Source organism: Anguilla rostrata, chromosome 9 (genome assembly GCF_018555375.3).
Source record: "Anguilla rostrata isolate EN2019 chromosome 9, ASM1855537v3, whole genome shotgun sequence".
Taxonomy (NCBI): domain Eukaryota; kingdom Metazoa; phylum Chordata; class Actinopteri; order Anguilliformes; family Anguillidae; genus Anguilla; species Anguilla rostrata.
In genome coordinates this window covers 9,037,256-9,059,296 of record NC_057941.1, presented here as the reverse complement: position 1 = coordinate 9,059,296, position 22,041 = coordinate 9,037,256, and the positions used below count along the sequence as shown (strand labels likewise).

General features: G+C 40.5%; 2 protein-coding genes across 2 annotated transcripts in view; both read right to left on the bottom strand.

Moving 5' to 3' along the window:
• LOC135262848 (signal-induced proliferation-associated 1-like protein 1) overlaps positions 1 to 10,559 on the bottom strand; it is a 34,833-nt gene extending 24,274 nt beyond the window's left edge. The window contains exon 1 of the mRNA XM_064350158.1: positions 10,256 to 10,559. The gene's annotated coding sequence lies outside the window, so the exon portion shown is untranslated. The remainder of the gene's footprint in view (positions 1 to 10,255) is intronic.
• Positions 10,560 to 11,639: 1,080 nt separating this feature from the next.
• LOC135262850 (histone acetyltransferase KAT5) lies at positions 11,640 to 21,570 on the bottom strand. The gene is made up of 14 exons (XM_064350161.1): positions 21,441 to 21,570; positions 21,285 to 21,351; positions 20,801 to 20,869; positions 20,364 to 20,503; positions 19,319 to 19,387; positions 17,160 to 17,339; positions 16,957 to 17,031; positions 16,581 to 16,829; positions 15,543 to 15,632; positions 14,732 to 14,872; positions 14,298 to 14,391; positions 13,774 to 13,933; positions 13,347 to 13,428; positions 11,640 to 13,037 (listed from the first exon to the last, which is right to left on the bottom strand). Exons 1-14 carry the CDS (start codon positions 21,450 to 21,452, stop codon positions 12,903 to 12,905), a joined length of 1,563 nt encoding a protein of 520 aa, XP_064206231.1. The 5' UTR covers positions 21,453 to 21,570; the 3' UTR covers positions 11,640 to 12,902.
• Positions 21,571 to 22,041: the final 471 nt, after the last annotated feature.

Here is a 22,041-nt window from a genome sequence, read left to right as displayed (position 1 = left end):
ATATGGTCCTTCAGCCTTGCCCTTTTTTGATGAAATCTCCTTTGTTTTTGTTTTATTATTCTTGTTCTGATTGCTAATTTAACACCCAGCTCCGCTTTATTCTCAGTTTGCTAGCAAAACCAGAAACACCAGCGATAACATTTTTCAAGGCAGTTGTTTCAAAAATATCACACAACAGTCATTTACGAAAAAGACTGTTTAGTGTGCACGAGATACATAATTGTACGAGCCGCAGCGAATCCCGCAAATTCTTCTCTGCAGTGTCAAGATGTTCATACCGGGCAAAAGGTGGATAAAGAACGTCTGTGGAAATTGATCATCCCTAATTCTACCCCAGGTCTGCTACAGCATTTTAAAACAGCTCGGCAGTGTAAAGGCAGCTTAAGTTAGCCTAATGTTAGACAATGAATGAGTGTGTACATAACGTTACTTTTATAACAACCATTTTTCAGCTCTGATCGGGCGGGTTCACCATTTTCAAATCTGTTAACATGTCCACTCATCTAAAGCAGCAAGCGCTATCCACTAGGTTTATTTAGCCAGCTAGGTCCTCCACTTGTTGTAATCCAAAGGAGTATTTGTGTTCCTTCATGACATAAGCACTTACAAGATATTATTATGTTGTTTTGGCAGAGTAATACCACTAATTATAGTTAAGTAGCCTAATGCTAACTTTGCTAGCTAGCTCTTTATAGAAAAGGTGAAGGTTGAGTTACTTAGTGGTCCATATTACAGTTGAATCAATATGTAGGCTATATGCTGTATCATTGACAGAGTAATTTGGAGCTGCTATTTATATGTGGTTATATGTGGTCTGTCAGATATCCTACACATGGCACATTATGTGGAGCACCATTTAATTTTCTCCATCTTCATCATTCTCAACTCCTTGTTTGCAATCAGTGCATGATTTGACTTAAAATAATGCAGCAAGTGAAAATAAAGCAGCCAGACATTAGACATTTCTTTGAAAAACAACCTTAAAGACAACTAAGTTGTAGGAACTATCAACATCATTCAGTTTATGATCAAATAATTCTAGCTTATAGAGGAATTGTTATTCTTATTGACTTATCACTCCTTAAAAGATATCTTTGCTGCAACGATTGTCCCACTTTACAACAATTCACTGGTAAACTGAACCATATCAATTCCTGATAATACAGATAGAGCAATGCTTTTATTCATCTGGAGGTGTCCTATGGAATAGCACTCTGGTCAGGAAAATATGCTAGTAGAGTTTACTTCTCAGGCCGTATCGTAAAAGTTTTTTGCATTAGTTAGCAGTTTACACAAGAAGCATGTGACCTTCTTACAGCCACATTAATCTATATATATATATATTAATGTGGCTGTAAGAAGGTCACATATATAGAATATATATATTCTGTCCTCAAAAGTCACCAGAAATAAGCATTTAAGTGCTTTATAAAAAAAATTAATTATTTTTAAACCCTGAACTGGCATCCCTGTCCAGAGTGCATGTTGCAGACTAGTGGGGTGTGTGTTTGTGTGTGCGTGTGTGTGTGTGCAATAAAACTATCTCCTCCCTGCAATGACAACATTATTGCGACCAGACAGGATGGGGGACCGGGGGTGCAAACACACACACACACACATGTGCACACACCTTTTCACACACAACATTGCAGTCCTCTCTTGGGCCCTATCCTGTGGCTGAGCCCCTGAAAGTTTTCCCATCCCTCCATGTCTGAACCTGTTTATTACTATGACTGCCAGCTGTGTGCACTGCAGAGTTGGATGTGCCCTGATCTGAGTGATTCTATAATGGCTTCAGCACAGACTACAAAGCATGCACCACTGTATGCATTTACACACTAACCCCATTGCCTAACAGCACAGAGACACACCACTGCACCTATATGGGGATTCTGCCCTCAAGGCACTCATGGATCAGCACATTAGCCATACATATACTACCACAGGAAATAACAAATGCAATTAATAGCATAAGGAATTTGAAGCATAGTCATGAGTGTTATCTTTGCAAATTGCATGGCAGGTCACAAAGGGCTAAAGACGGATTTGAGCCTATATGTCTGTTCTTATCGGTTGGGAGTTTAAGCTTTGTAAACTCAAGCTCTGGCTGATGTAAATGACAGTGGCGGTCTACCCTGCTGGGTGCAACCACAGGGGCAGTGGCGCAAAGAGCACACAGCTAAGCAAGGAAATCCACTGCTGGGCTTATCAAATGTGGGGCCATCTGAGACAAACTGCCGCTCTACAGAGAAAAATGCTGCCATATATGTCTTGTATCAGAAGAGCATGTGCACTGTGTTAGTGGCCTTGTGGCACCCTTTTTTCATTGTTTAGTATTCAACATAAATGCAATTAGTAAAATGTTTAGTATTTCACACAATATGAGTGTCTCTGGGAGTTAAATCTCTCCCAGCTGTATGTAGTCCAGCCACCACAGTTGTGATGTGGCCTCTGCTAAACTAGATCAGAGCTAAAGCTAAAATGTTGGGTCTGTGAAGCGTCTGCACTTCTCTTCAGCCTGACCTTGTTCTTTTTTCCCCCCACAAGCTTCACATGAAGCACAGCCCAGCACATGATCTCAATTCTCACACAGAAGAAGAATTTTTCAACCGCCTTTCGTTTTAGATGCAACCACAGACGTGACCGTTGGAGCACTGTGCGTGTCGTAATCCGGATACAGCAGTGAGGTTTCTGAGTGCACGGTAGCATCGTGTTTGTTCCTCAGTAAATGTTGGTTGTGGTGCATAATAGATGGGAACAGTGCTGGAGGCTACCAATACGGTGGTGTGAGAATGGAAGATGCTAGAGACCGGTGTCGGTTTGCTTCAGAGAAACCTGCTTCCTGTTAACATTTCTGATCTATTTCTGACAATCCTCTGCTCCCCTGCTGCTTCCTTTGTGGCAGGAAATGATGTCATATGCGTCCTGAACTCTGTGCCTTGGCAGGATGCTTGTCGTCACATACTTCTCTCACTCTAACAACAACCAGCATCTCACACTCTCACTCTGTCACAACTTCTTCATCTTCCTCCCTTCTGGTCTGGCCTGGTCTTCAGCTAAGACACCATCACACCCTTCTCATGACTGTAAAATTGGCAGCTTCGACGACTGAAATGTAAAGTTCAGTAGTGACAACCACTTTCTGTATGGCACACCAAAATAAATGAATGAGTGAGAGACTGAATGATTAAATAAATAAATAAATAAATAAATAAACTGGACAATCTATTTTAAAAGTTGGATCATAATCAAAGACGGATATAAAATCTGAAAAAAAATATGAATTAAATACATAGCCAGCATTCAGTGGTGATATAACATCCTCTAGCTCTTCATTTGAATTCCATGCTGCAACTGTTACTCTACCAAGCTGTTTATTTTTCTTCTCTAGAATCCACCAGGTCTCCTAGCTAACTTTATAGAAGAGCTGGACTTCCTGCTTGGCTCATTTCCAGATGATGGGACTGCATTGCTGGGAGACTTCAGCATCCATGTAGCGATCTCCCAGTCAGCTGACTTCCTCTCTCTTGCCACAATCTTGCTACAGTCACTCTCTAAATAAGCTGGACCTCACCATCCTGAAAAACTGCCCCTCGCCCAGACTGACGATTACCCATGTCCAGCACTCTGATCACTATCCTCTACTCTTTTCCCTTTTACTTTCCTCTCTATTCCTCCCTCCTTCACCCACTCTAACCACTGTATGGCACAAACTCCATGGCCTCTCTCTCTCCAACCTGTCCTCCAGTGCGGCTACATCCCACCCATCTCTTCAGTCCTTCTCCCAGATTTCCGTTAATGCTGCAGCATTGACTTTCCTTACAGTCTGTCCAACACTTGATTCTGTTCCCTTGCAACCGGACTTACAAGGCTATCCACTCTTATCCCATCGCTATCTAGCACCCTCTGCATCAACAAGACTTCACTACGGTCAGTAGGGAGCTAATGGTACAAAACAACGGCATAAAAAGACAGACATTTTTTCGTGAAACTGCTGTGTGAATAACTTTGCTACTGTTCCACACGGTTGTGTGCAGTTGGGTGAAATGGAAATTTACCATGGGAAAGATGGGATATTTGTTATTTCTGAATTCCAACATGCGTTACATGTACATTTCTACCCCAAACTTGTAAGTTTGATGACATTTGAATCATCGACGGGAATCATCTCTCTTGTTTCGCTTATCTGCTATCCATTTTCCATCCAAGAAACTGAAATTCAAATCAATAATCCATGAGCCAGATTGCTGGGTGCCATCTTGTCGGGCACAGAGAAGCCAAAGTCATGTCTCTGGAAGACAATATTAACATCACAGCACAGTCCTAGCAGAATCGAGGCACGGCGGCACTAATACCCGGGTCTCTCATAAAATCCCCACGGCAGTACTGTAATATTGCACACATTTAAAATATGACTACAACAATCATATGTTTTCATACAATATTAATAACAAATGTCAAACTGAGCCAGTCCCTGGAGCGATCTGATTTTACAACACAAAAGACTGACTAGAAACAAAAGGTTTGAGGTCAAAGCAGAAATGATGGTGCCTGAATGTAAAGAGCACTTTCTGACATCAATCCTTGTCAGTTAGGGATCCCTCAGCACTGCTAAATTAAAAGACCACTTTACTGGGACATGTTAAAGATGACATTTTTTGGATCAAATCAATGCACAGCTCTGATGAGAACTTCAGTTGCTCTTTTCTATTGATTTTTTGAGGAACTGAGAGTGGCTTTCACAGTGATTATAAGGATGAAGAATTTATTTTGCCAATACTCATACATGGTTGAATTATGACGAAAGGTTAAAAAAACCTTTAAAATCAGAAATACAAATGAATCATATCCACAAAACCGATTAATATCATTTTATTCCATCACAGTGTTTAGCATAACTCATTACCTTTAATGCATTCAATTTTTTTTAATTTGCTGGTATTTTCACTTTTTAATTGATTATGCTACATTATAGCAGATACATCAGCCAGCAGCCATACCACCCCATATCCATCTCATGTCAAACTTCTGTAAAAGAGAAGAATCAAATAAATGTCAAATAAATTTTTTCTTTTTTTTTTTAATGGAATATGAATTGAAATACCAATGAATTAAAATAAGTGGAGAAAAAGGCTGTTGAGGAATAGTCACACATTATTTCCAATTTGGGCTTTCTGTTTATACTTTAGCAAATCCTTTTGATTGTGAAACCTTCTTTTAACACTTTCTTTTTTCCCCATTCCAATTCATTTAAATTCTGGCCCAAAATACTGCATGCGATGGGAAATGCTTTTGATAATGCAGATAAAGAGGACTGGGCCTGGAGAATTACCCGGTGGGACACCTTCACAGATGGCACCAGATTGGGAAATGTACTTTTCATGCATTGAGTGCATTTTGTAAAAATATTTTTTTTTGAAGGAGGAGGAGATGAATGGTCAAGAGAAGCTGATTGCACAGAGCTGAACAAGGAGATGAGAGTGCTCCAAGGTGCCAAAGGTGCCTTTTAATATGATAAACAGAAACAAGAACAAGTGCGGACCGTTTCTTAGCAGGGATACTGCTTTGACCTCTCTGTCAGGGCCAGAATGAGTATGCTATGAGTGTTTTTGTGTGGCTTTGATTATCGTATGGGAAGTTTAACAAGACTGAACTTGATTATGTACAAAACGCAAGGACGTGGGCGTGAGAGACTGTTCGTCTTAGTGTTCGACTAGGAAGTTGTCCTGGAAATAAACACATACCAAATTAATTAATTAAATGGGCAATATTTTAATGAACAGAAATTCCAATGCTTTGTTTTGTGGTGATGCAAATTTATATACTATGAAAGCTCTCATTTGCTGGAGGGTATGGGGCTTGGACACATAGTACAGTACAAAAAAAGCTTTCTGTCCTTAGTCTGTTGTCAGAACGCACTACGGTTTATGGTTTACATGCTTCAGTCTCAGTTCTTCTTCATTCTTCCTCTTTCAGACAACTCTGACGCCACAGAGCTGAGCAAGGGCCTGTGCAGTCGAGCACTACTCTGGGAACTTATGGGAAATGTAGACACACAATACCTCTGGGCTGACGTTACCTTTAAAGAGTAACTCTATGTGTCATGTTTTTGGAAAAAGGGTCTGAATCCTCAGTGTCTCTACAATAATTGCTACTATCAACTATTTTGAGTATCTGAGTCGAAAATCTTCCGAATGGCGTTAGTAACTGAGTAAAGTGTGTTTGCATTGGTTACTGACAAATTTAGAAGAAAACTGATTCTAAAATCAATATCAAAATGGTGTGGAATTTTTTATCTTTGTAATATAAAGATAACTAAAACTATAGTTCTTTTTTGTGTTGTCTGTTTCAGCAAAAAGGAAGTTGGCTGTAGCAAAAGGCTGTTTCTTCAGCACAGTAGTATACTGTAGTATTGCCACCAGATATCCACTTCCTCTCTGAACAACCCCCTAAGCCTACTCTGAGGGGAGAATTTCGGAGAAAAAGAGAAAGTTGATAAGTGCTAATAGCTCGTCGTTGCTGTCTGTTGACCCTTCATTGTTTCTCATTTCCTCCTTGTAGAGCGTAAGCCATGTGCTTGTGCCAGTCAGGACAAGGAATTGTGGGCTACTTTGTTTTATGTCGAGTACAAAATTGTCTTCCCTGTACTCACATGTTAGGTTCTGAAAATGCTCAATCTCCCTTTGGAGCACAGACTAGTCTGCCAGGTTTCATCAAGTTTTATTTTTTAAACAGCTTTTTATGATCATTTCATTTAGGGTATTGTGCAAATGTGGTTGAGAATACAGTATATTTGTGCAAAAACACGTATGTTTTGCAGAAGACATTAACTTACTTATTAAATCAATATTAATAATCTCTCGTACCGTTCTGCTATTCTTTGTGCTGTTCTCTCATACATTCTTACTTACAACATTTCTTGTTGAGACACTTAGAAAACGTTCATCTCTGTCTGTCTGCTGTCACTCTGTCTCAGGCATTTAAGTCCTGATGTCTCCAAAGTTTCTCCCAGATTGAATTCATCCTACATAGACTCATCCACCCTGACTATTTCTGTCACACACCATTTCTAAATCTATTTACTTCTCCATCCTTCACTGTACTGAGTGAGTGCAGCACATTGTCCACTTCTTTTTCTATTATTTTTGATATAAGTGATAGCACTTTAAAGCTTTTTAGCTTTAACTTATAACTATAAAGAATTCAGTTCAGGAAACTTCAGTTTTTCCACTTTTTCATTTGCATTGATTGAGTTGGTTAACGATATATGAACCTTTCTGTGTAATTGCACTTCAATAAATCATTAAAAGCCTATGTAGTACATTGTAAAATATATTTTACAATAAGTGTAAGTAAATTCCACATGTACAAAGAAACCGACAATTGATATGTTAAGCATAGCAATGTAAATGATTATAATTGAATTACTGCAAATGACAAGATTTTATAATATACTGTTATATAATATCATATTATACAATACAGTAGTATTACACTACAATATAATAAGTTAATTTCAGCTGATTTAAATTCCTAAATTTTAAATTTTCAGGATGATTAGGCTATTTCTGTAGGACTTTTTCCTAGAAAATCTTGAAAGCTGTGTAACAAGACATCTCTCCTGAAAAATGGATGCTAGTCTGCAGCTATGTGGCTCTCTGTATCTTTGTCTGAAAGGTGCGTATAGTCACAATCAAATTCTGTGAGAGGTCAGCCTGTCTGTCCCAGCAGTGATATCACGGAAGGAAAAAGCCAGCCAGTACACCAGTGCTCTGCTCTATAAAGCTGTCCTTTATAAAAACAAGACATTTTAATAATAGTGAAGGACAGCGTGTGTGTCACTGAACGGGGAGGGTGAATCATTTGGAGAATCATTTTGAGTGCTTCTCACTGTGCGTATGTGAGTGTCTCTTTGTCTGTCTCATCCTGGAGTCACTTCCTCTCTCACTTTGAGTTGTTTCAGTCAGTAGTTGGCAGCTATTAATTGTATCTAAATTAAGAAGGAAAGAGTTCTGCAACATCAATGCACCCAGGAGTATGATTTCTCACTAATAACTGAGACTCATTCCCTCATGCAGCACATTCCAGGTATTAGAATGAGAGGCATTCCAAGCAGCAAAGACTTAATAATATTCAGATCACTGTGGTGCCTGGGATAGCCACTGTACAGGCCAAAGCACTCAGCAGAACTACACAACAGCAGCTCCTCATGAAGAGAAGAAAAGAAAGGCACAAGGACACCTGCAGCTAGACATTTCATCTATATGTAGAATAATGTCTGCAAAGTTGTTGGTGATAATCCAATATGGCTGGTGACAGAGAGACACTTGTATTGCAATGAGAAGCCTGGTGGATAATTGTCTAAGAAACAGAAGCCTCTATAAGATAACTAACCACAGGAATGAGTTACCTGTGGTTAGTTATCTTTACTTATCTTTGGGATCATCTCATACGTATTCAAGGTATTATCTAAGAATATACTAATATCGATAATATCAGTAAATGTTTAACCCCTTTAGCTGCCGAAAATATTGTGTACAAAAGAATGTTTTTATCTCTAGTTTTTATAGAATCTCTGGAACAAAACGAGCGCACCTATAAGCTTCTCTGATTAGTATGACCAGTACTGGTCAAGCAGCCATTGCATGCGGCACAAAACATGACTACTTCCATTTGCATAGCATTAATATGTCCAAAACACTATGCTGTGAGCTATGTACAAAAAGTGCTGTAATTTCTACATTGTGAAACCAAAGCGTATAAAATACCCTTCAATAAAAGCAAAATGTGCACTTTAACCAAATGTGAATTGTTTGATTGCAAATATAAAATTGTGGACTAAAGAGCCAAATCAAGAAAGAATATGTCTTTACACACACACACACACAATCACACACAATCACAAATTTCACTTCACCCTAAAGAGCTACCATGCAACCACGGTTTAACAAGATCATTCAAATAGTCTCCTTTCATATTAGATTTGTACAGCACTCAAGGAAGAAGGATGTCAGTACAGGTACTAAGCTATATTTCAGTGCATTACTCCCCGCAAAAATGATTCTGTGTATGTGATGTAACCGTGACAACAAAGCGTCATCAGGCTCACATGTGAGCAAAAACCCACCCTTTCAGACTGCAGCCAATCAATTCACTGTATCTAGTGCAGCAACACTGCCTGCTCAGCACACAGTTATAACCATCACCTATCCATGGGGACTGCAGACAGAGACATCTCAGCAGACAACAACTGTCAAAGATATTGTAAAATACCATTTGCTTAAACCTAGAGCCCAGATGAATATGAGAGAGAGGGAGAGGGAGAAAGACATGTATTCATATCATCATAATATCCTATATATTACATTCAGCTCAAATTTTGAATTGAATTTAAGCCATTTGACTGATTAACTACATTAAAAATGGTCAACACTCCATTAAGCGATAATAGGCAATATGTACATTCCCGCATCCCCAAAAAAAACATAAAACACACACAATTACACACACACACGATGACTGTACTCATCTACATTCCCATACTGTTCCATTGTCACTTCATTTAAATAGTGTGTGTTTAAATGTCTCTTTCTGAAAGGAGTTTATTGCATCCCTTCGTGAAATAAACATCTCAAAATCCAGCTATGATCCTTCACTTTTCTAAATATGTCACATATTACAGAAATCTTGTCATCCGCTTCCTCAAAATCACCTGACAGTCCTAAAAAAAGACTAAATCATAATTGTCTGTGTCTGTGGGGACATCATTCTTCAAATCAATTTATTTTGGCTTTATTGGCATCACCACACATCAGCATGGAACAACCAAAGCAACTGTTGACCATTGTTATTTTACCCAGACTGTAAAATAACAATGGTCAACAGCAACAACTATATCAACAATAATATCTCTCATTTCATTTTATAAGATTGTGTTGTAAACTGTAGTGACTTCATGTCAGTGTCAAAACTCCATTTCAACAGTTCAACAAAGACGGAGTGAAACAATACAGTGTGGGGGGGATTTCTCAAAAATCATTGCGTCTTCTATGAACATAATTTCCTTTATTGTCTAGACACATTTCCTCCCCTACATTACTGTGCTTGATTTTCATATTGGAGTGAATTAAACATGCATGTACATGTCAGGCGACTGAGTGCATTGCAGCTGCTGGGTCCCAGTTAGTCATGGGTAGAACGGGAAAGATCTGAACACCCCTGAAAATCCAGATTGAAGTGAAAAGACGTGCCTTACCTCCACATTGCTTCCCATTTGCTTCCTCTTCCCCCTCCCTCCTCCTCCTCCTCCTCCTCCTCCTCGTGAGGACAGCATTGCGTTCCGCTATCTGTCCTACCGGCGGTTTTTTTCTTTCTTTTTTTCTTCTTTTTTGAATTCTTGGTTCTTTGTCTGTTCCTCTTCTCTCCTGTTTCAGAAATCCTTCATGGTTAGCGTGCTGAAAGAGCTTACGCTGTCACACCGCTCTGTCATAAGGAACGGGAGCGGGAGCGGGGGTGATTTTCTCTCTCATTCCCTCGCTCGTGCCGTCTCTATTCCATTCACATTCAAGGCTGCCCCCCCCCCCTCCTTCTCCCGTCACACAACACTGCTGATCTCCCTCCCCCTCCCCTCTCTCTACCGCTCGCTCTCTCAGAGAGGAAGAGATAGCAAGACGGCACTATGCAGCTACAGTGCTCTTTCATACACGCTCATGCTCTGAAGCTAATGTTTTTAGACTTAAGACTACATTAATTGGAAGGAAGGATTAAGTGACTGTGGACTCTTACTTACTGTATCTGAGGTTTCCTAAAGTTATACCTTTGTGTGTTTGATCATCAGTTAATGTTATCAGCGTATGGGCATTTAAACTCCAATACATCATGAGTGTTCCTCACCATGCGCCCCATCATACTGGGCATTATATGGCAATACATAATATTCTCATATCAGTCAGCTGCTCACAATAAGACAGTATAACTACAGTATATATTTAATCAGAATTTTAGCTACAAAAAATGCATGATTTTGTCTCACCAACTTTCTCCCTACATAAAAGTATCAGTCAGGCGATCAGGTTAATTTGTGTTCTGGAGGTTTTCCACCCTCGTTGTCCCCCACAGAATTTGCTTCCAGCTGGAGTTTGAGATTACCTCCCTAATTATTGACTGAGCACTCCCTTTGCCTGGTCATATGGCTATTACTCTAGGGGGGCGTCGAGTAGATAGCACATAGCACTGTGACATGGCCAGAAAAAATGCACTATTTCTGAATACCATCATGCTAAACTGGTTGAACTCAATTTAAACAGAAGTACATTCATTTGGAATAAATAAGGTTGACCACTAAACAAAACTGCACCATTTTCTATTTTCTTCTGTCACACAGAGCCTTTTAACAGCCACAGGACATATACATAAGCGTATTATTAGCTGTGCTTCCAGTCTGATAGATATCACGTGGTAGCAAGGATTTGCTCTGGTTTTTCAGCAAACAGGAAGACTACAGAATTTTTCAGAAGTAAAAGCAACCACTTGGTTCATAGCTAGTACCAATGAACTGACCCGTTACCTGAAGCAATAGCAGTTTTCTGAAAGTCTCCCAACGCCTGGTTTTAACCCACATTAACTCAGCTTGGCTTACGTGATTATGAACTCTCGGTCTTTTTATTTTAATCACATACTTGTCGCTCACTATGTGAAAACGTGCAATATGGCAAAACATCGGAAGTCAACCCTTTCCCGCTCCACTTCCTACATTTCACGATAGACTATCAGTGACATCTGGTGTTCATTGACTTCAGTACACTTTACACAATGGTTGCTTTGACAAGACAGCATGGATAAATACTGAAGAATGAATCAGTTAGTACAGATTTATAATTATTGATTGGTTACAATAAATAAATTTAATAAGAGATCTTTTTTCTGAACAGAGAAAAACACGTGGTATTTTTTTTTTTGTACACATGCTTTGTGATAACTATGAAACGTGCTTATTTAAAAAAACAAAATCCATTTTCACCCTTTGAGAAATGGAGCCAAGGTAAAAAAGAAAAATAAACACATTCCAAGGAAATACGGTTAAATACTCAAACAAAAAAAATCTAACTGTACAGGGTTGCTAAATGCAAACTGTCACAGGTAAACACGGCATTTGAAATGGCCGCCATACTTCTTTTAATCCAACAACAAAAAAAAAAGAAGCATTACTGTATTAAAAAATAAAACTTTACAAAGTGGTATGTACATTAGAAGTGGTCCCCATCTTACACGCATGGGTGTATTAGTCGGACTGATTATTCTCACTGTGGCCGTGTCCTTGCAGTGAAGTACGACAGACCTTCAGCTGACAAAATTCATTCAGTCGTTCAATTCATTCAAACTAACAAGGAAAATGTGTTAGCCACTTGACATATTGACAAAATACGCAGTTTCCAAATCACTGACCAAAATGGCTCGCTACCATCAAAATGAATGGTTTTGCTGGAGGCCCACAAAGCCATAAAACCTAATGCGTCCTCTGTGGGGAAAGGTGATGGATCAGGTACAGATGCAAAATAAGGCTGGCCCAATGCTATTCAGCCATCAGCAGAACAGTTAAGCACCTGGTCCTGTTTCAGTAGTGTCGGGGAAAAACTCGGTCAGGGCCAATAGGCCTTTTCACTCTACAGGAGGTTCGTTCACATCGATGAATGAATGTGGGTGCAATGTCCCAATGACTGAGTAATGACCGTGGTGGAAACGAGCTTTTAATTTAGGGGGACTGGGACAGATTCTCAAGGGAAAAAGAGACAGACGACAGAGCGATGAACACTTTCGCGTGCGTTACTCTGGTCTGAAGAGCCGTGTCCGCTCTCTGCAGACAGGGCTGTGGGCGCCAGTGGACGGACGGCCCGGTGGGGCCTCTACCACTTCCCTCGCTTGCTCCAGTCCTTGGGGGTGAAGTGGAGGCATTTGGAGTCGATGCGGAGGTGCCGTTTCTCCATGGCCCTCTCGTGCCCGTCCACGATGTCTTCGGACAACGTCAGGATGTACTGACCCTGTGCAGAGGAGAGAAGTATGAAAGGTACGTGGAGTCAGCTCAGTGCAACTACAAGTCCCAGAAACACACAACTCCCAAACATGCCCAATGCACACCGCACCTGCACCTGCAGTCCGCCCTGCTTTACAGCCCCAGATATACAGATGTCGGGTTACTCCAACAACAAAGGCATTCTGGCCAACCTGGCATGGACTGAAGAGGCTTTTCAAAGTTGTGCAAACTACACTAAAAGGCACACGTGCCTCAACGGTCCCCTTGAATACACAGTCGTGTGTAACAGGAGCCAAAACGCTCAAAGCTCCCACACCTTATAGTAGTTGATGAGGTTGAGGTATTGCAGCGTGGATATTACGTCCTCCTTCTTCACACTGGTTATCTCGCTGATCTCGCTGCACACACACACACAGAAAATAACCTTTTAACCAAACAAAACACACAACCACCGTAATAATCAACTCACCTTTCATTATGCACACACCAACAAATACTCTCTATATAATATAGAAATCAACAGGTTATGTAAAATGGATGGATGGTTCAGACACAGTTGCCTAGCTAGCAATAGGGCACATATGACAATTTGGACTGTTTGCTGCAGCAAGCAAATTAGCCGGTTAGTTATGCATTCACTATCGACACATTTGAGTTAATTTTATTTATAGCCGACTACAAATGAAATATACAAAGAACCCCAGTACTAAGATAGCTGAGGAAGCTGTGAACAGCAAACGCACTTGATGGTGATCTGCGGCCTCTCTCCATTGTCAGGCTTGAGCTCCATGAGGATCTCCAGGATGGTCTGGGACCAGTAGCTGCGGTAGGACAGCAGGCCCAGGTCAGACAGGGGCTTCTCGGGGGTGCCCGTCTTCCCCTCCACTTTGGACAGCTCATAGCCTGAGGGGAGGGACAGGCGCGACTGAGGGGAAGCCAAAACTAGCACAGAAACGCCAGGGGCTGAACAGGCTAACCGAAGCCCATGGTTTCTTCGGTTTCCTAACCGAAGACTTGAAAATAAGAGGAATGCATACAAACAGCTCTGACAATGTCTTCATCTGGTTAATTCTTTCAGAATTAACATCAAGTACTATGGGGCCTGTAGTGGCTAACCGCACTGCTACATATAGATTCTACGTGCAAATTAGCGAATGCCACCAAAGCTACACAGCCGAAAAGGGAAGAACAAAGCCACAAACGCCCCCCGCCAAAAACACATACAGCTGCCCACTGTGTAAGCTATTTTGGGTCATTACAGACTTACTGAATTCAATGAGAAGTTTTCCATATCCTCTCCTTTGGTAAGGAGGCAGGGTGAGGATGCAGGCTACGTTATAGTCCTCTGTCGATTCCTTCTCCTGTAACCATGACAAAACAATTACACATGTATGTATGTCACTGTGGGTAACCAACTGTTGACTTAAAGTTCGACATTAAACTAAGCCTGCACATTTTTGAGTTAATAGCATATTTCAGTGTTTATAAATGACTTAAATGTCACAATCCCTAATCCTAACAAAGACATTAGGTTACAGTACGCCATTGTGTGACAAAGGTATGCCAGTATGCAGTATGCAGCTTGGGCTGACAGTACACTGAAATTGTAGTACAGTATAGTAGGATGTAGAGGGCAAGCATTGTATGGAATTGTAGTTCAAAGTAAATAATGTAGTTCATAATTGCAGGAGCTTCCAGTACCTTAGAGAAGTAACCCACAATATGAAAGCCTTTGGAGTCATACTCTGTCATCACATAGAAGAGAAAGGGGTCGGTATCATAGTACAGAGTCTTGTGGTCCAGGAAGCACTTAGCCAGCAGACACAGGTTCTGAGAGTATGTCTTCACAAGAACAGAGAGAGAACAGTCAGTACGAAGCTTCAGTGTTTCTGAAAATTAAACTACATATTGACAGCAGACATCATCCGGCCCAAAACCTCAAAATGGACAACTGAAGGACACCAAGGGGTTAATGCTTTCTGTGAAGGATTTTACCCTATATCAGATAAACTGTGTTACTATTTGTGGGCTCTTTAAAATGATAATTTAATTCCTGGAGTAAGGGGGGGGTCACACCATTCTACAGCAAACTATAGCTCACCTACCCAACAGCATTTACTTTAATCTCTGATGGGGGAAATCCAATTTGCTATTGACTTTTGCTCTTAATAGAATGTTTACCTTGAAAATGATTAAGAAGAAGGAAGCACAGACCAAAAGATTTGCTTCTGGCCCCCACCACATTAACACTTTCTGACTATAATTAAATTAGCCGGATGACACCACCGCTTCTTTGGCAAAAGGAAAAAAAACCGCAGCTATAACAGGCCAGAAGATCATTTCTTTTAAATGGTGGGCTTCTGGGTAAGGTGTTCAGCCCACAGAACAAAGGATCTACAGCGACAGATCTCCAGCTCCATTCGGGTTTACGGCACTGAGCTACATCCACATTTCCTGCCAGGCCCCACGTCGGGCTGGAAACTCCAGACGTCAGAGCCGGCAGCACAATCACCTTGTTTTTCCGGCCGTCGATTTCGAAGAAAGAAATGGTCCCCTTACGGTAGATCTCATTACCCGGGGGGTGCCGAAGGTTGCACTTCGTCTGGTTAAGGAGAGAGAGGGCATTGAGAGACGGACAAGAGGAACAAATTCAAAATTTACCCTAAATAAATATTAATGTCAATCCAATTTACAATTTTGTGTACAAATGCCACCTGGGCTCTTTTTTCTACCACTGTCTGTAAGCAAATGGCATCACGTCAATTTATAGTTTTATGTAGCACAAATGGACATGTTGCTAATTATGTCAAACCAGCTCACAAAGTGTCTGAAATCCAAACTGTACTCCATTCCTACCAGTGAACAATTGCACAAATGCTTATACTGAAAAGTGAGGTCAGCAGGGAACTAATTCCATACAAAAGGATCTATAGAGCTGGTCTGACTATTTTTGTCTCAGGCACCACATCTAGAGAAGACTGCTCCCCCAAAGGGAGCTACAGTGAGACACAGAGTTTAAGGAGTGTAGCACAGTGGGTAAGGAACTGGGCTTGTAACCGAAAGGTCGCAGGTTCGATTCCCGGGTAAGGACACTGCCGTTGTACCCTTGAGCAAGATACTTAACCGGAATTGCTTCAGTATATATCCAGCTGTATAAATGGATACAATGTAAAATGCTATGTAAAAATTGTGTAAGTCGCTCTGGATAAGAGCATCTGCTAAATGCTTGTAATGTAATGTAATGTAACTGCTCCCTGTAGAAACGTTTTGAAATGTTCCGACTATGCTAGTTGACTACTCTTCCATGGGACACGGGGCGGCAGTGTAGCATAATGGGTAAGGAACTGGTCTTGTAACCTAAAGGTCAAAGGTTTGATTCCTGAGGAGGTCACTGCCGTAGTACTCTTGAGCATGGTACTTAACCTGCGTTGCTTCAGTATATATTCAGCTGTATAACTGGATGCAATGCAATGCTATGTAAAAGTCGCGCTCTGTAATGTAATGTAATGGGACTGGGGAGGCAGACAGTGCCGCCGTGCAGCGCTCTCACCAGATGCCTCTGCAGACACTTGAGGCTCTTGAGGTACTTGAGGCAGAACTCGCACAGGTAGAGCACGGGCAGGGTGGTGAGCTCCTGCGGGTAGGGCGAGAAGTACCAGGGCTTCAGGCGGTGGCGGCCCAGCTCGATACAGTCGATGTTCTTCATGCGCGTGACGATGTCGTCGTGACTGCGGTCCGACACCAAGCTGCCCGTCATGCGAGGGGCGGCGGGGATGCCATCCGAGCTGTCCTGGGAGTCCTGGCACACAATGGGGTGGAGGCATAAGGGAGGGCTTAATTCTACCCAAAAGCAGCCAGAGACCTGACAAAGAATCCTTTACGTACAGTTAAACATCTGCAAGCTTGGAGGGAACAGTCGCGTTTACCTCATCAGTTCCCCCGCAGTTTGCTTTTCTCTTTCTGCCTGGTTGTGAGGGAATGAGGGGACGGGCTGTACCATTCTGGAGACAAAAAGGGGGCGGGAGTAGGTGAAGATGTTAACATCTCGACAATGAAGAAACAAAAGAAATATGAATAAATCCTCAAAAGTAAGAGGGGTCTGAAGTGTGCTGACGGGTGTTGGGGTTACCGTGGTCAGGGAGGTGACCTGCTCGTGCTCATCCCGCGCATTGCACTTTTGGGCGAAGGTGTTGGTGTCCCTCATAGCTGGATAGACAGCTGCCTGGGTGGTTTCCGTGGAGCTAGGCAACGATGGCACAGGTGTGGGCAGCGACACTGTCGCTAGGGGGACCGACTCAGCTTTCCGCTTCTGAAACCAAAATGAGTGACACACACCTGTCAAGACTTTTAACAAATTTTAAAAGTAAGACTAGAAAGAAAAAAAAAAAAACATTTAAATCGATAAACATACTGTTAAAGCCACTCAAGTGTAAAGCGACAGAATCAAAAGCATGTTGTGTCAGCTGAACACTCCTCTACATCCACGCTTTCCTCTCTCACCTGATGCTTTAAGCAATCGATGTTCTCAAACTCAAGTTCTTCAGTTGTGTGGGCTGGAAAATCCTCAGAGGAGGACACAGCTTTGTACTTCTCTCAAGTAAAACACAGAGTGTTTTCTGTACTAAAAAGTGTCCAGTATCTGTCTATTTTGTGTGAGAAATAATGGGAAAGGAAAATACAATTGCTCTTATCCGTATAGAAGATGACAGACTATCATGCAGGAAAAACTGCACTGTGACGATGCCAAGGACTTATGTTACTACAGTATCATTTACAACCAATCAATTACACAAGGCTGACAGTTCAGATAACACTTCGATACCACTAATATTTCACACAAGAGATTATGTTGGACCAGCCCCTTTACAAATGTCCATGTCAAAAGGTAACCTTAACCAAAGAGGAGGTACTCTAAAGGTTGTGACTGACTACCCTTCACATAATCTCATAAATGTTCACACTGTCATTCTTACTTTCTTGATGATGATGCTGACGGCCAGAAAGGAAATGGAGTACGCTTATTTTGCAGAGGAGTTGCAAAGGTGGGGGACATTTTATCAATGCACAGATAATTCTTTAATCATTTGCAAATTGGAAAAATGACAGGTTTCAGATATCTACCTGCGACTGCTAGTCAACTGCAGGGAGGAGTGCTTTTTCGTCAACAAAGTATATTGTTGGTGGCAAATGTGGTTATAACAATAAAATATTCCATATATGACACTGTGATGAAATTTGTCCAAAGTCTACTGAAATAAGCTGCCCCATGTCATTTTTCATACAATACAATACAAATTTGCCTGTGAATATACAAGATGAAACTCAACTTATTTGGATGTATGCACTGTCTCAAAGACTGTATGCTTAGCTATTTCAGGATATGTGGAGAACAACATTCTAAAAACTTCATAGAAAGAATGTTTGTACAATATGGTCATTATCCATGCTAATGTAAAAGCAGGCCCTTGGTTTATTAAGATATTGATACCTCATAAGTTCATTTTGGTCTACAATTTACACAAAAAAAGGTAAAACAATATAAAACAATGAGAACGTTTTAAAAAGTGTTTTAAAATGTTAAAGTTCAATTTAACTGTTTTTAAATTCAAAGCTATAACTGAAACATAGCTTTAAAATCTGTTTTTGACCTTGATAAGTGCATTTCAACTAATGGCAAAGAGAAAAAAGATATCAGAGGGGAAAAGCAATCAGCCTGCAAAAAAACTATCAATGCTATCATTCCTAGAAAATTCCTGTTAATTCCCATTCATTTCCATGTAAACTTTCCCACTTAAAAAAATCCAGATCCTATTTTGTATTCAATGATTTATAATATTTATATTTCCATATCGATGACAAAATATTTCCCTTTCGAAAAAAATAAACCTTTTCAAATGAAGACCAGAAAAGGATACTTGGGTGCCGAAACAGTCACTCCAAATAAGTCCAAAAACCATCGATATTACATACAATATGGAGTTGTTTTGCATTTGTACAAAGAAATTTGCATTGAAGAAATTCAATGCAATCCACATACAATCAAGACCGCCAGTATTACTGAAGCCACAGAAAAGCTTTGATGTAGCAAAGTATGTACAACTGAGTACAAGTGCATGTACAATCTGCAGAGAAATCCTAATGCTGTGATGCAAATACTTTGACAAAGCCTGTTTCAAACAGTCAGTGCGACCATAGAGCTTTTCTGAAACTCATTCATTCTAATCCAGTGGACCTGACCACAAATAAATGTAACTCCCTCAGTGAGAAATGGATAGCAGGGACTTGTACCGTTGTGGGGATGGTTTTGCCTCTGGATGGAGATGTAGCAGTTGGGAGGCTGAGATCTACAGTCTTCCTCTGAATTTGAATAGAAAGGGGGAGTTAACTGGCATCATTGATCAAAACTTGGCGTCCAGAGGCCGTGATTTTTTCTTTTCCTTAAAACACTCAAAACGCTTGACACTGTGGTGTACTTCGTGCTACAATTGAGCCAAAGGGATTCAACTGTCTTGAGTGTTTCTTAAGAAAACAGAAGAAACTGCACAAGTCAAGTCATACTCTGAACTCATAAACAGAAAAAGAATCCTCAGGTTGAGAGACACTGCATTGGTAGAACAATAAAATGTAAAAAAAAAAATTAAATTTGTGTTGACACAAGTACCTCTCAACTTGTTTGAAAACATGTCAAATCACCTTATATACATTTCAAATATAGCAAATGCTTAGAAAACCACAAATTCAATAACTAAAAGGATTAATAAGCACCAGAGCATCAGAACTCTGTTTTGTGACAACACTGCTCATATAAACATATAAACCTAGCAATGATGCATATGTTGTGAACAAATAATTTTTTTATATTACAACCGATTGAAACCAGGATCAAGAATTCTGATACTGGCAAATATTCATTTATGCTTGATACTGCACTAATAAAAATTATGTTGCAGGGAGAGGCTTGGTAACACAAGTTAGAAGACCATTTCCTTCAGGTATTCTCCCCAACTTAAAAGGTGTCAATTCAGTAAACCATTTCTTTTAAATCAAACAAATACACAGCTGACAACCAAGTCATTCTGGCAACTTTAGCAAATGGTGCTATTTCACAGGCCCAGTTTATAAAGCAATGAATCACTCTGAACACACAACAATTTAACAGGTGTCCAACTTACAAAGCCACAATTTAGAATTATATCCCATATACCATATACAGAATCGTCAGGTTTTTGTGTGTGCATGTGTGCTATTATATTTGAATGGCTGGGAGCTTTGTGGTTGAGGGGCTATAGTCAACCCCGTGTCCATATTCCAGGATGATGGGGGCTGGGCTTACCACGGGGTCTCTCTCAGGGGAACTGGGCCGTGACCCAGGGAGACCATTTTTGGTGGGTGTCTTCGCCTCCTTTTTAGGAAGTTGCAGTTTCTTCATGTCCAGCCTGTCCGGGGTCACCCATTCATCCAGACGCTTGTTGACTTTTCACACATGAGCACAATTTTAAAAAAACATGAATTACTCTAAAACTTATAGAGCAGTAGATAACTGAGTAACTGACAAAATAATTCAATCATTTTACCTTAGAGAAAAAAACCTTTTGTAACTATAGAGAATTACATATTGAGCGGTATGTAACAGTTTCATGTTATAGACATTGATTATTAAAAAAAACACTTGAATTTGTGTTGCTTACAGAGGCAGCTAGACTACCCAAGCTGTACTATTTAGTATAACTATAGATTAGTAATTTTAGTGTAGTAATGGAGAGTGCTCACAGTCAATATAGTGGACATAGTAGAGTTTTCTCCCTGGGATGTCTTTAACGCTGAGAATTTCTGCCAAAGCTGGGGGGAAAACAACAACATATTGTCACAACCAAACAACAACAATTAAGCTGACCGTACAGTACCTAGCTTAGTATCTCAGAAATTACCTATGTAGCCAACTGTTCGTATCATTACTCGTCACCATTTCACAAGAGTCCTACAACTAAACGACTCTGTAAACTAGTCAGTCAAGTCAGACGTTAATAGAAATTAATTTGCCAAACTCGCGAGTTTTCAGGAGATGGAGACAACATGTTCTTATTCAGCCAAATAACCACAGGATGATAAATGATTTCAGAGAAAATATTTCAGTACCACCTCTCTAAAGTAACATCCATCGTGCAGCATTGTGCGGTTACACTGTGAACTGTTTATGTTTTTAGCTGGCAAGCTAGCTAGCTACCTAGCCAGTAATAAAAATACCGCTACTCACGCCACTCGTCTTCATGCTCCTGATTTTTTCTAAGAACTGGAAGGCGACACCCCTCGACAATTTCCCCCTGAGGGTAAATCAGAAGGTTTCAAAAGTCAGTTACCACAACCTATGGCAAATATTAGGGTGTAAACAAGAATTTTAAGAAGCACTTACGGAATCCACCATTTTCCTCGCTATTTCTTCTTCACCTTCTTCCTGGAATTATGCGACTTATGCTTCAAATATACGCATTGCTGCCACCTATAGGACCGGCTGGCAAAAACCCACATTTTCTTCTTCTTCTTAGTTGCTTAATGGCGGATTACATTTCAAAAATGTTGCATTACCGCCCTCTTCCGTCACTTCGTCCTCCTCTTGATTGAGAATACCTCTGTCACTTATTCATACCTAGTCTATTCAACAATCCTGTATCCTTCAGATAGCCTATTAAAATTCGTCCCCCCTCGCCGCCAGGAGCTAAACCCAGAATTTTTTTTCAAGCTAAACTCCTGCTGCCTCGCCTGCCCAAATTCTGTCCTCATTATTTCCCTTTCCCCCCAATATCTCTGACATTTAATCAACACATGCTCGACTGGTTCATCCACCTGAAAACATATGCTCCTGTTGGATGACTGCCCTGGATAAATAATGTTTTGCATTAGTGTACTATGTCCAATTCTCAATATTCACATAACGGTTTCTCCTAGTCTATTCCTCCCTCTGCTATGATTTACCCATACTTTATTTTGAATGTTATATAAATGTCCTCCCTTTC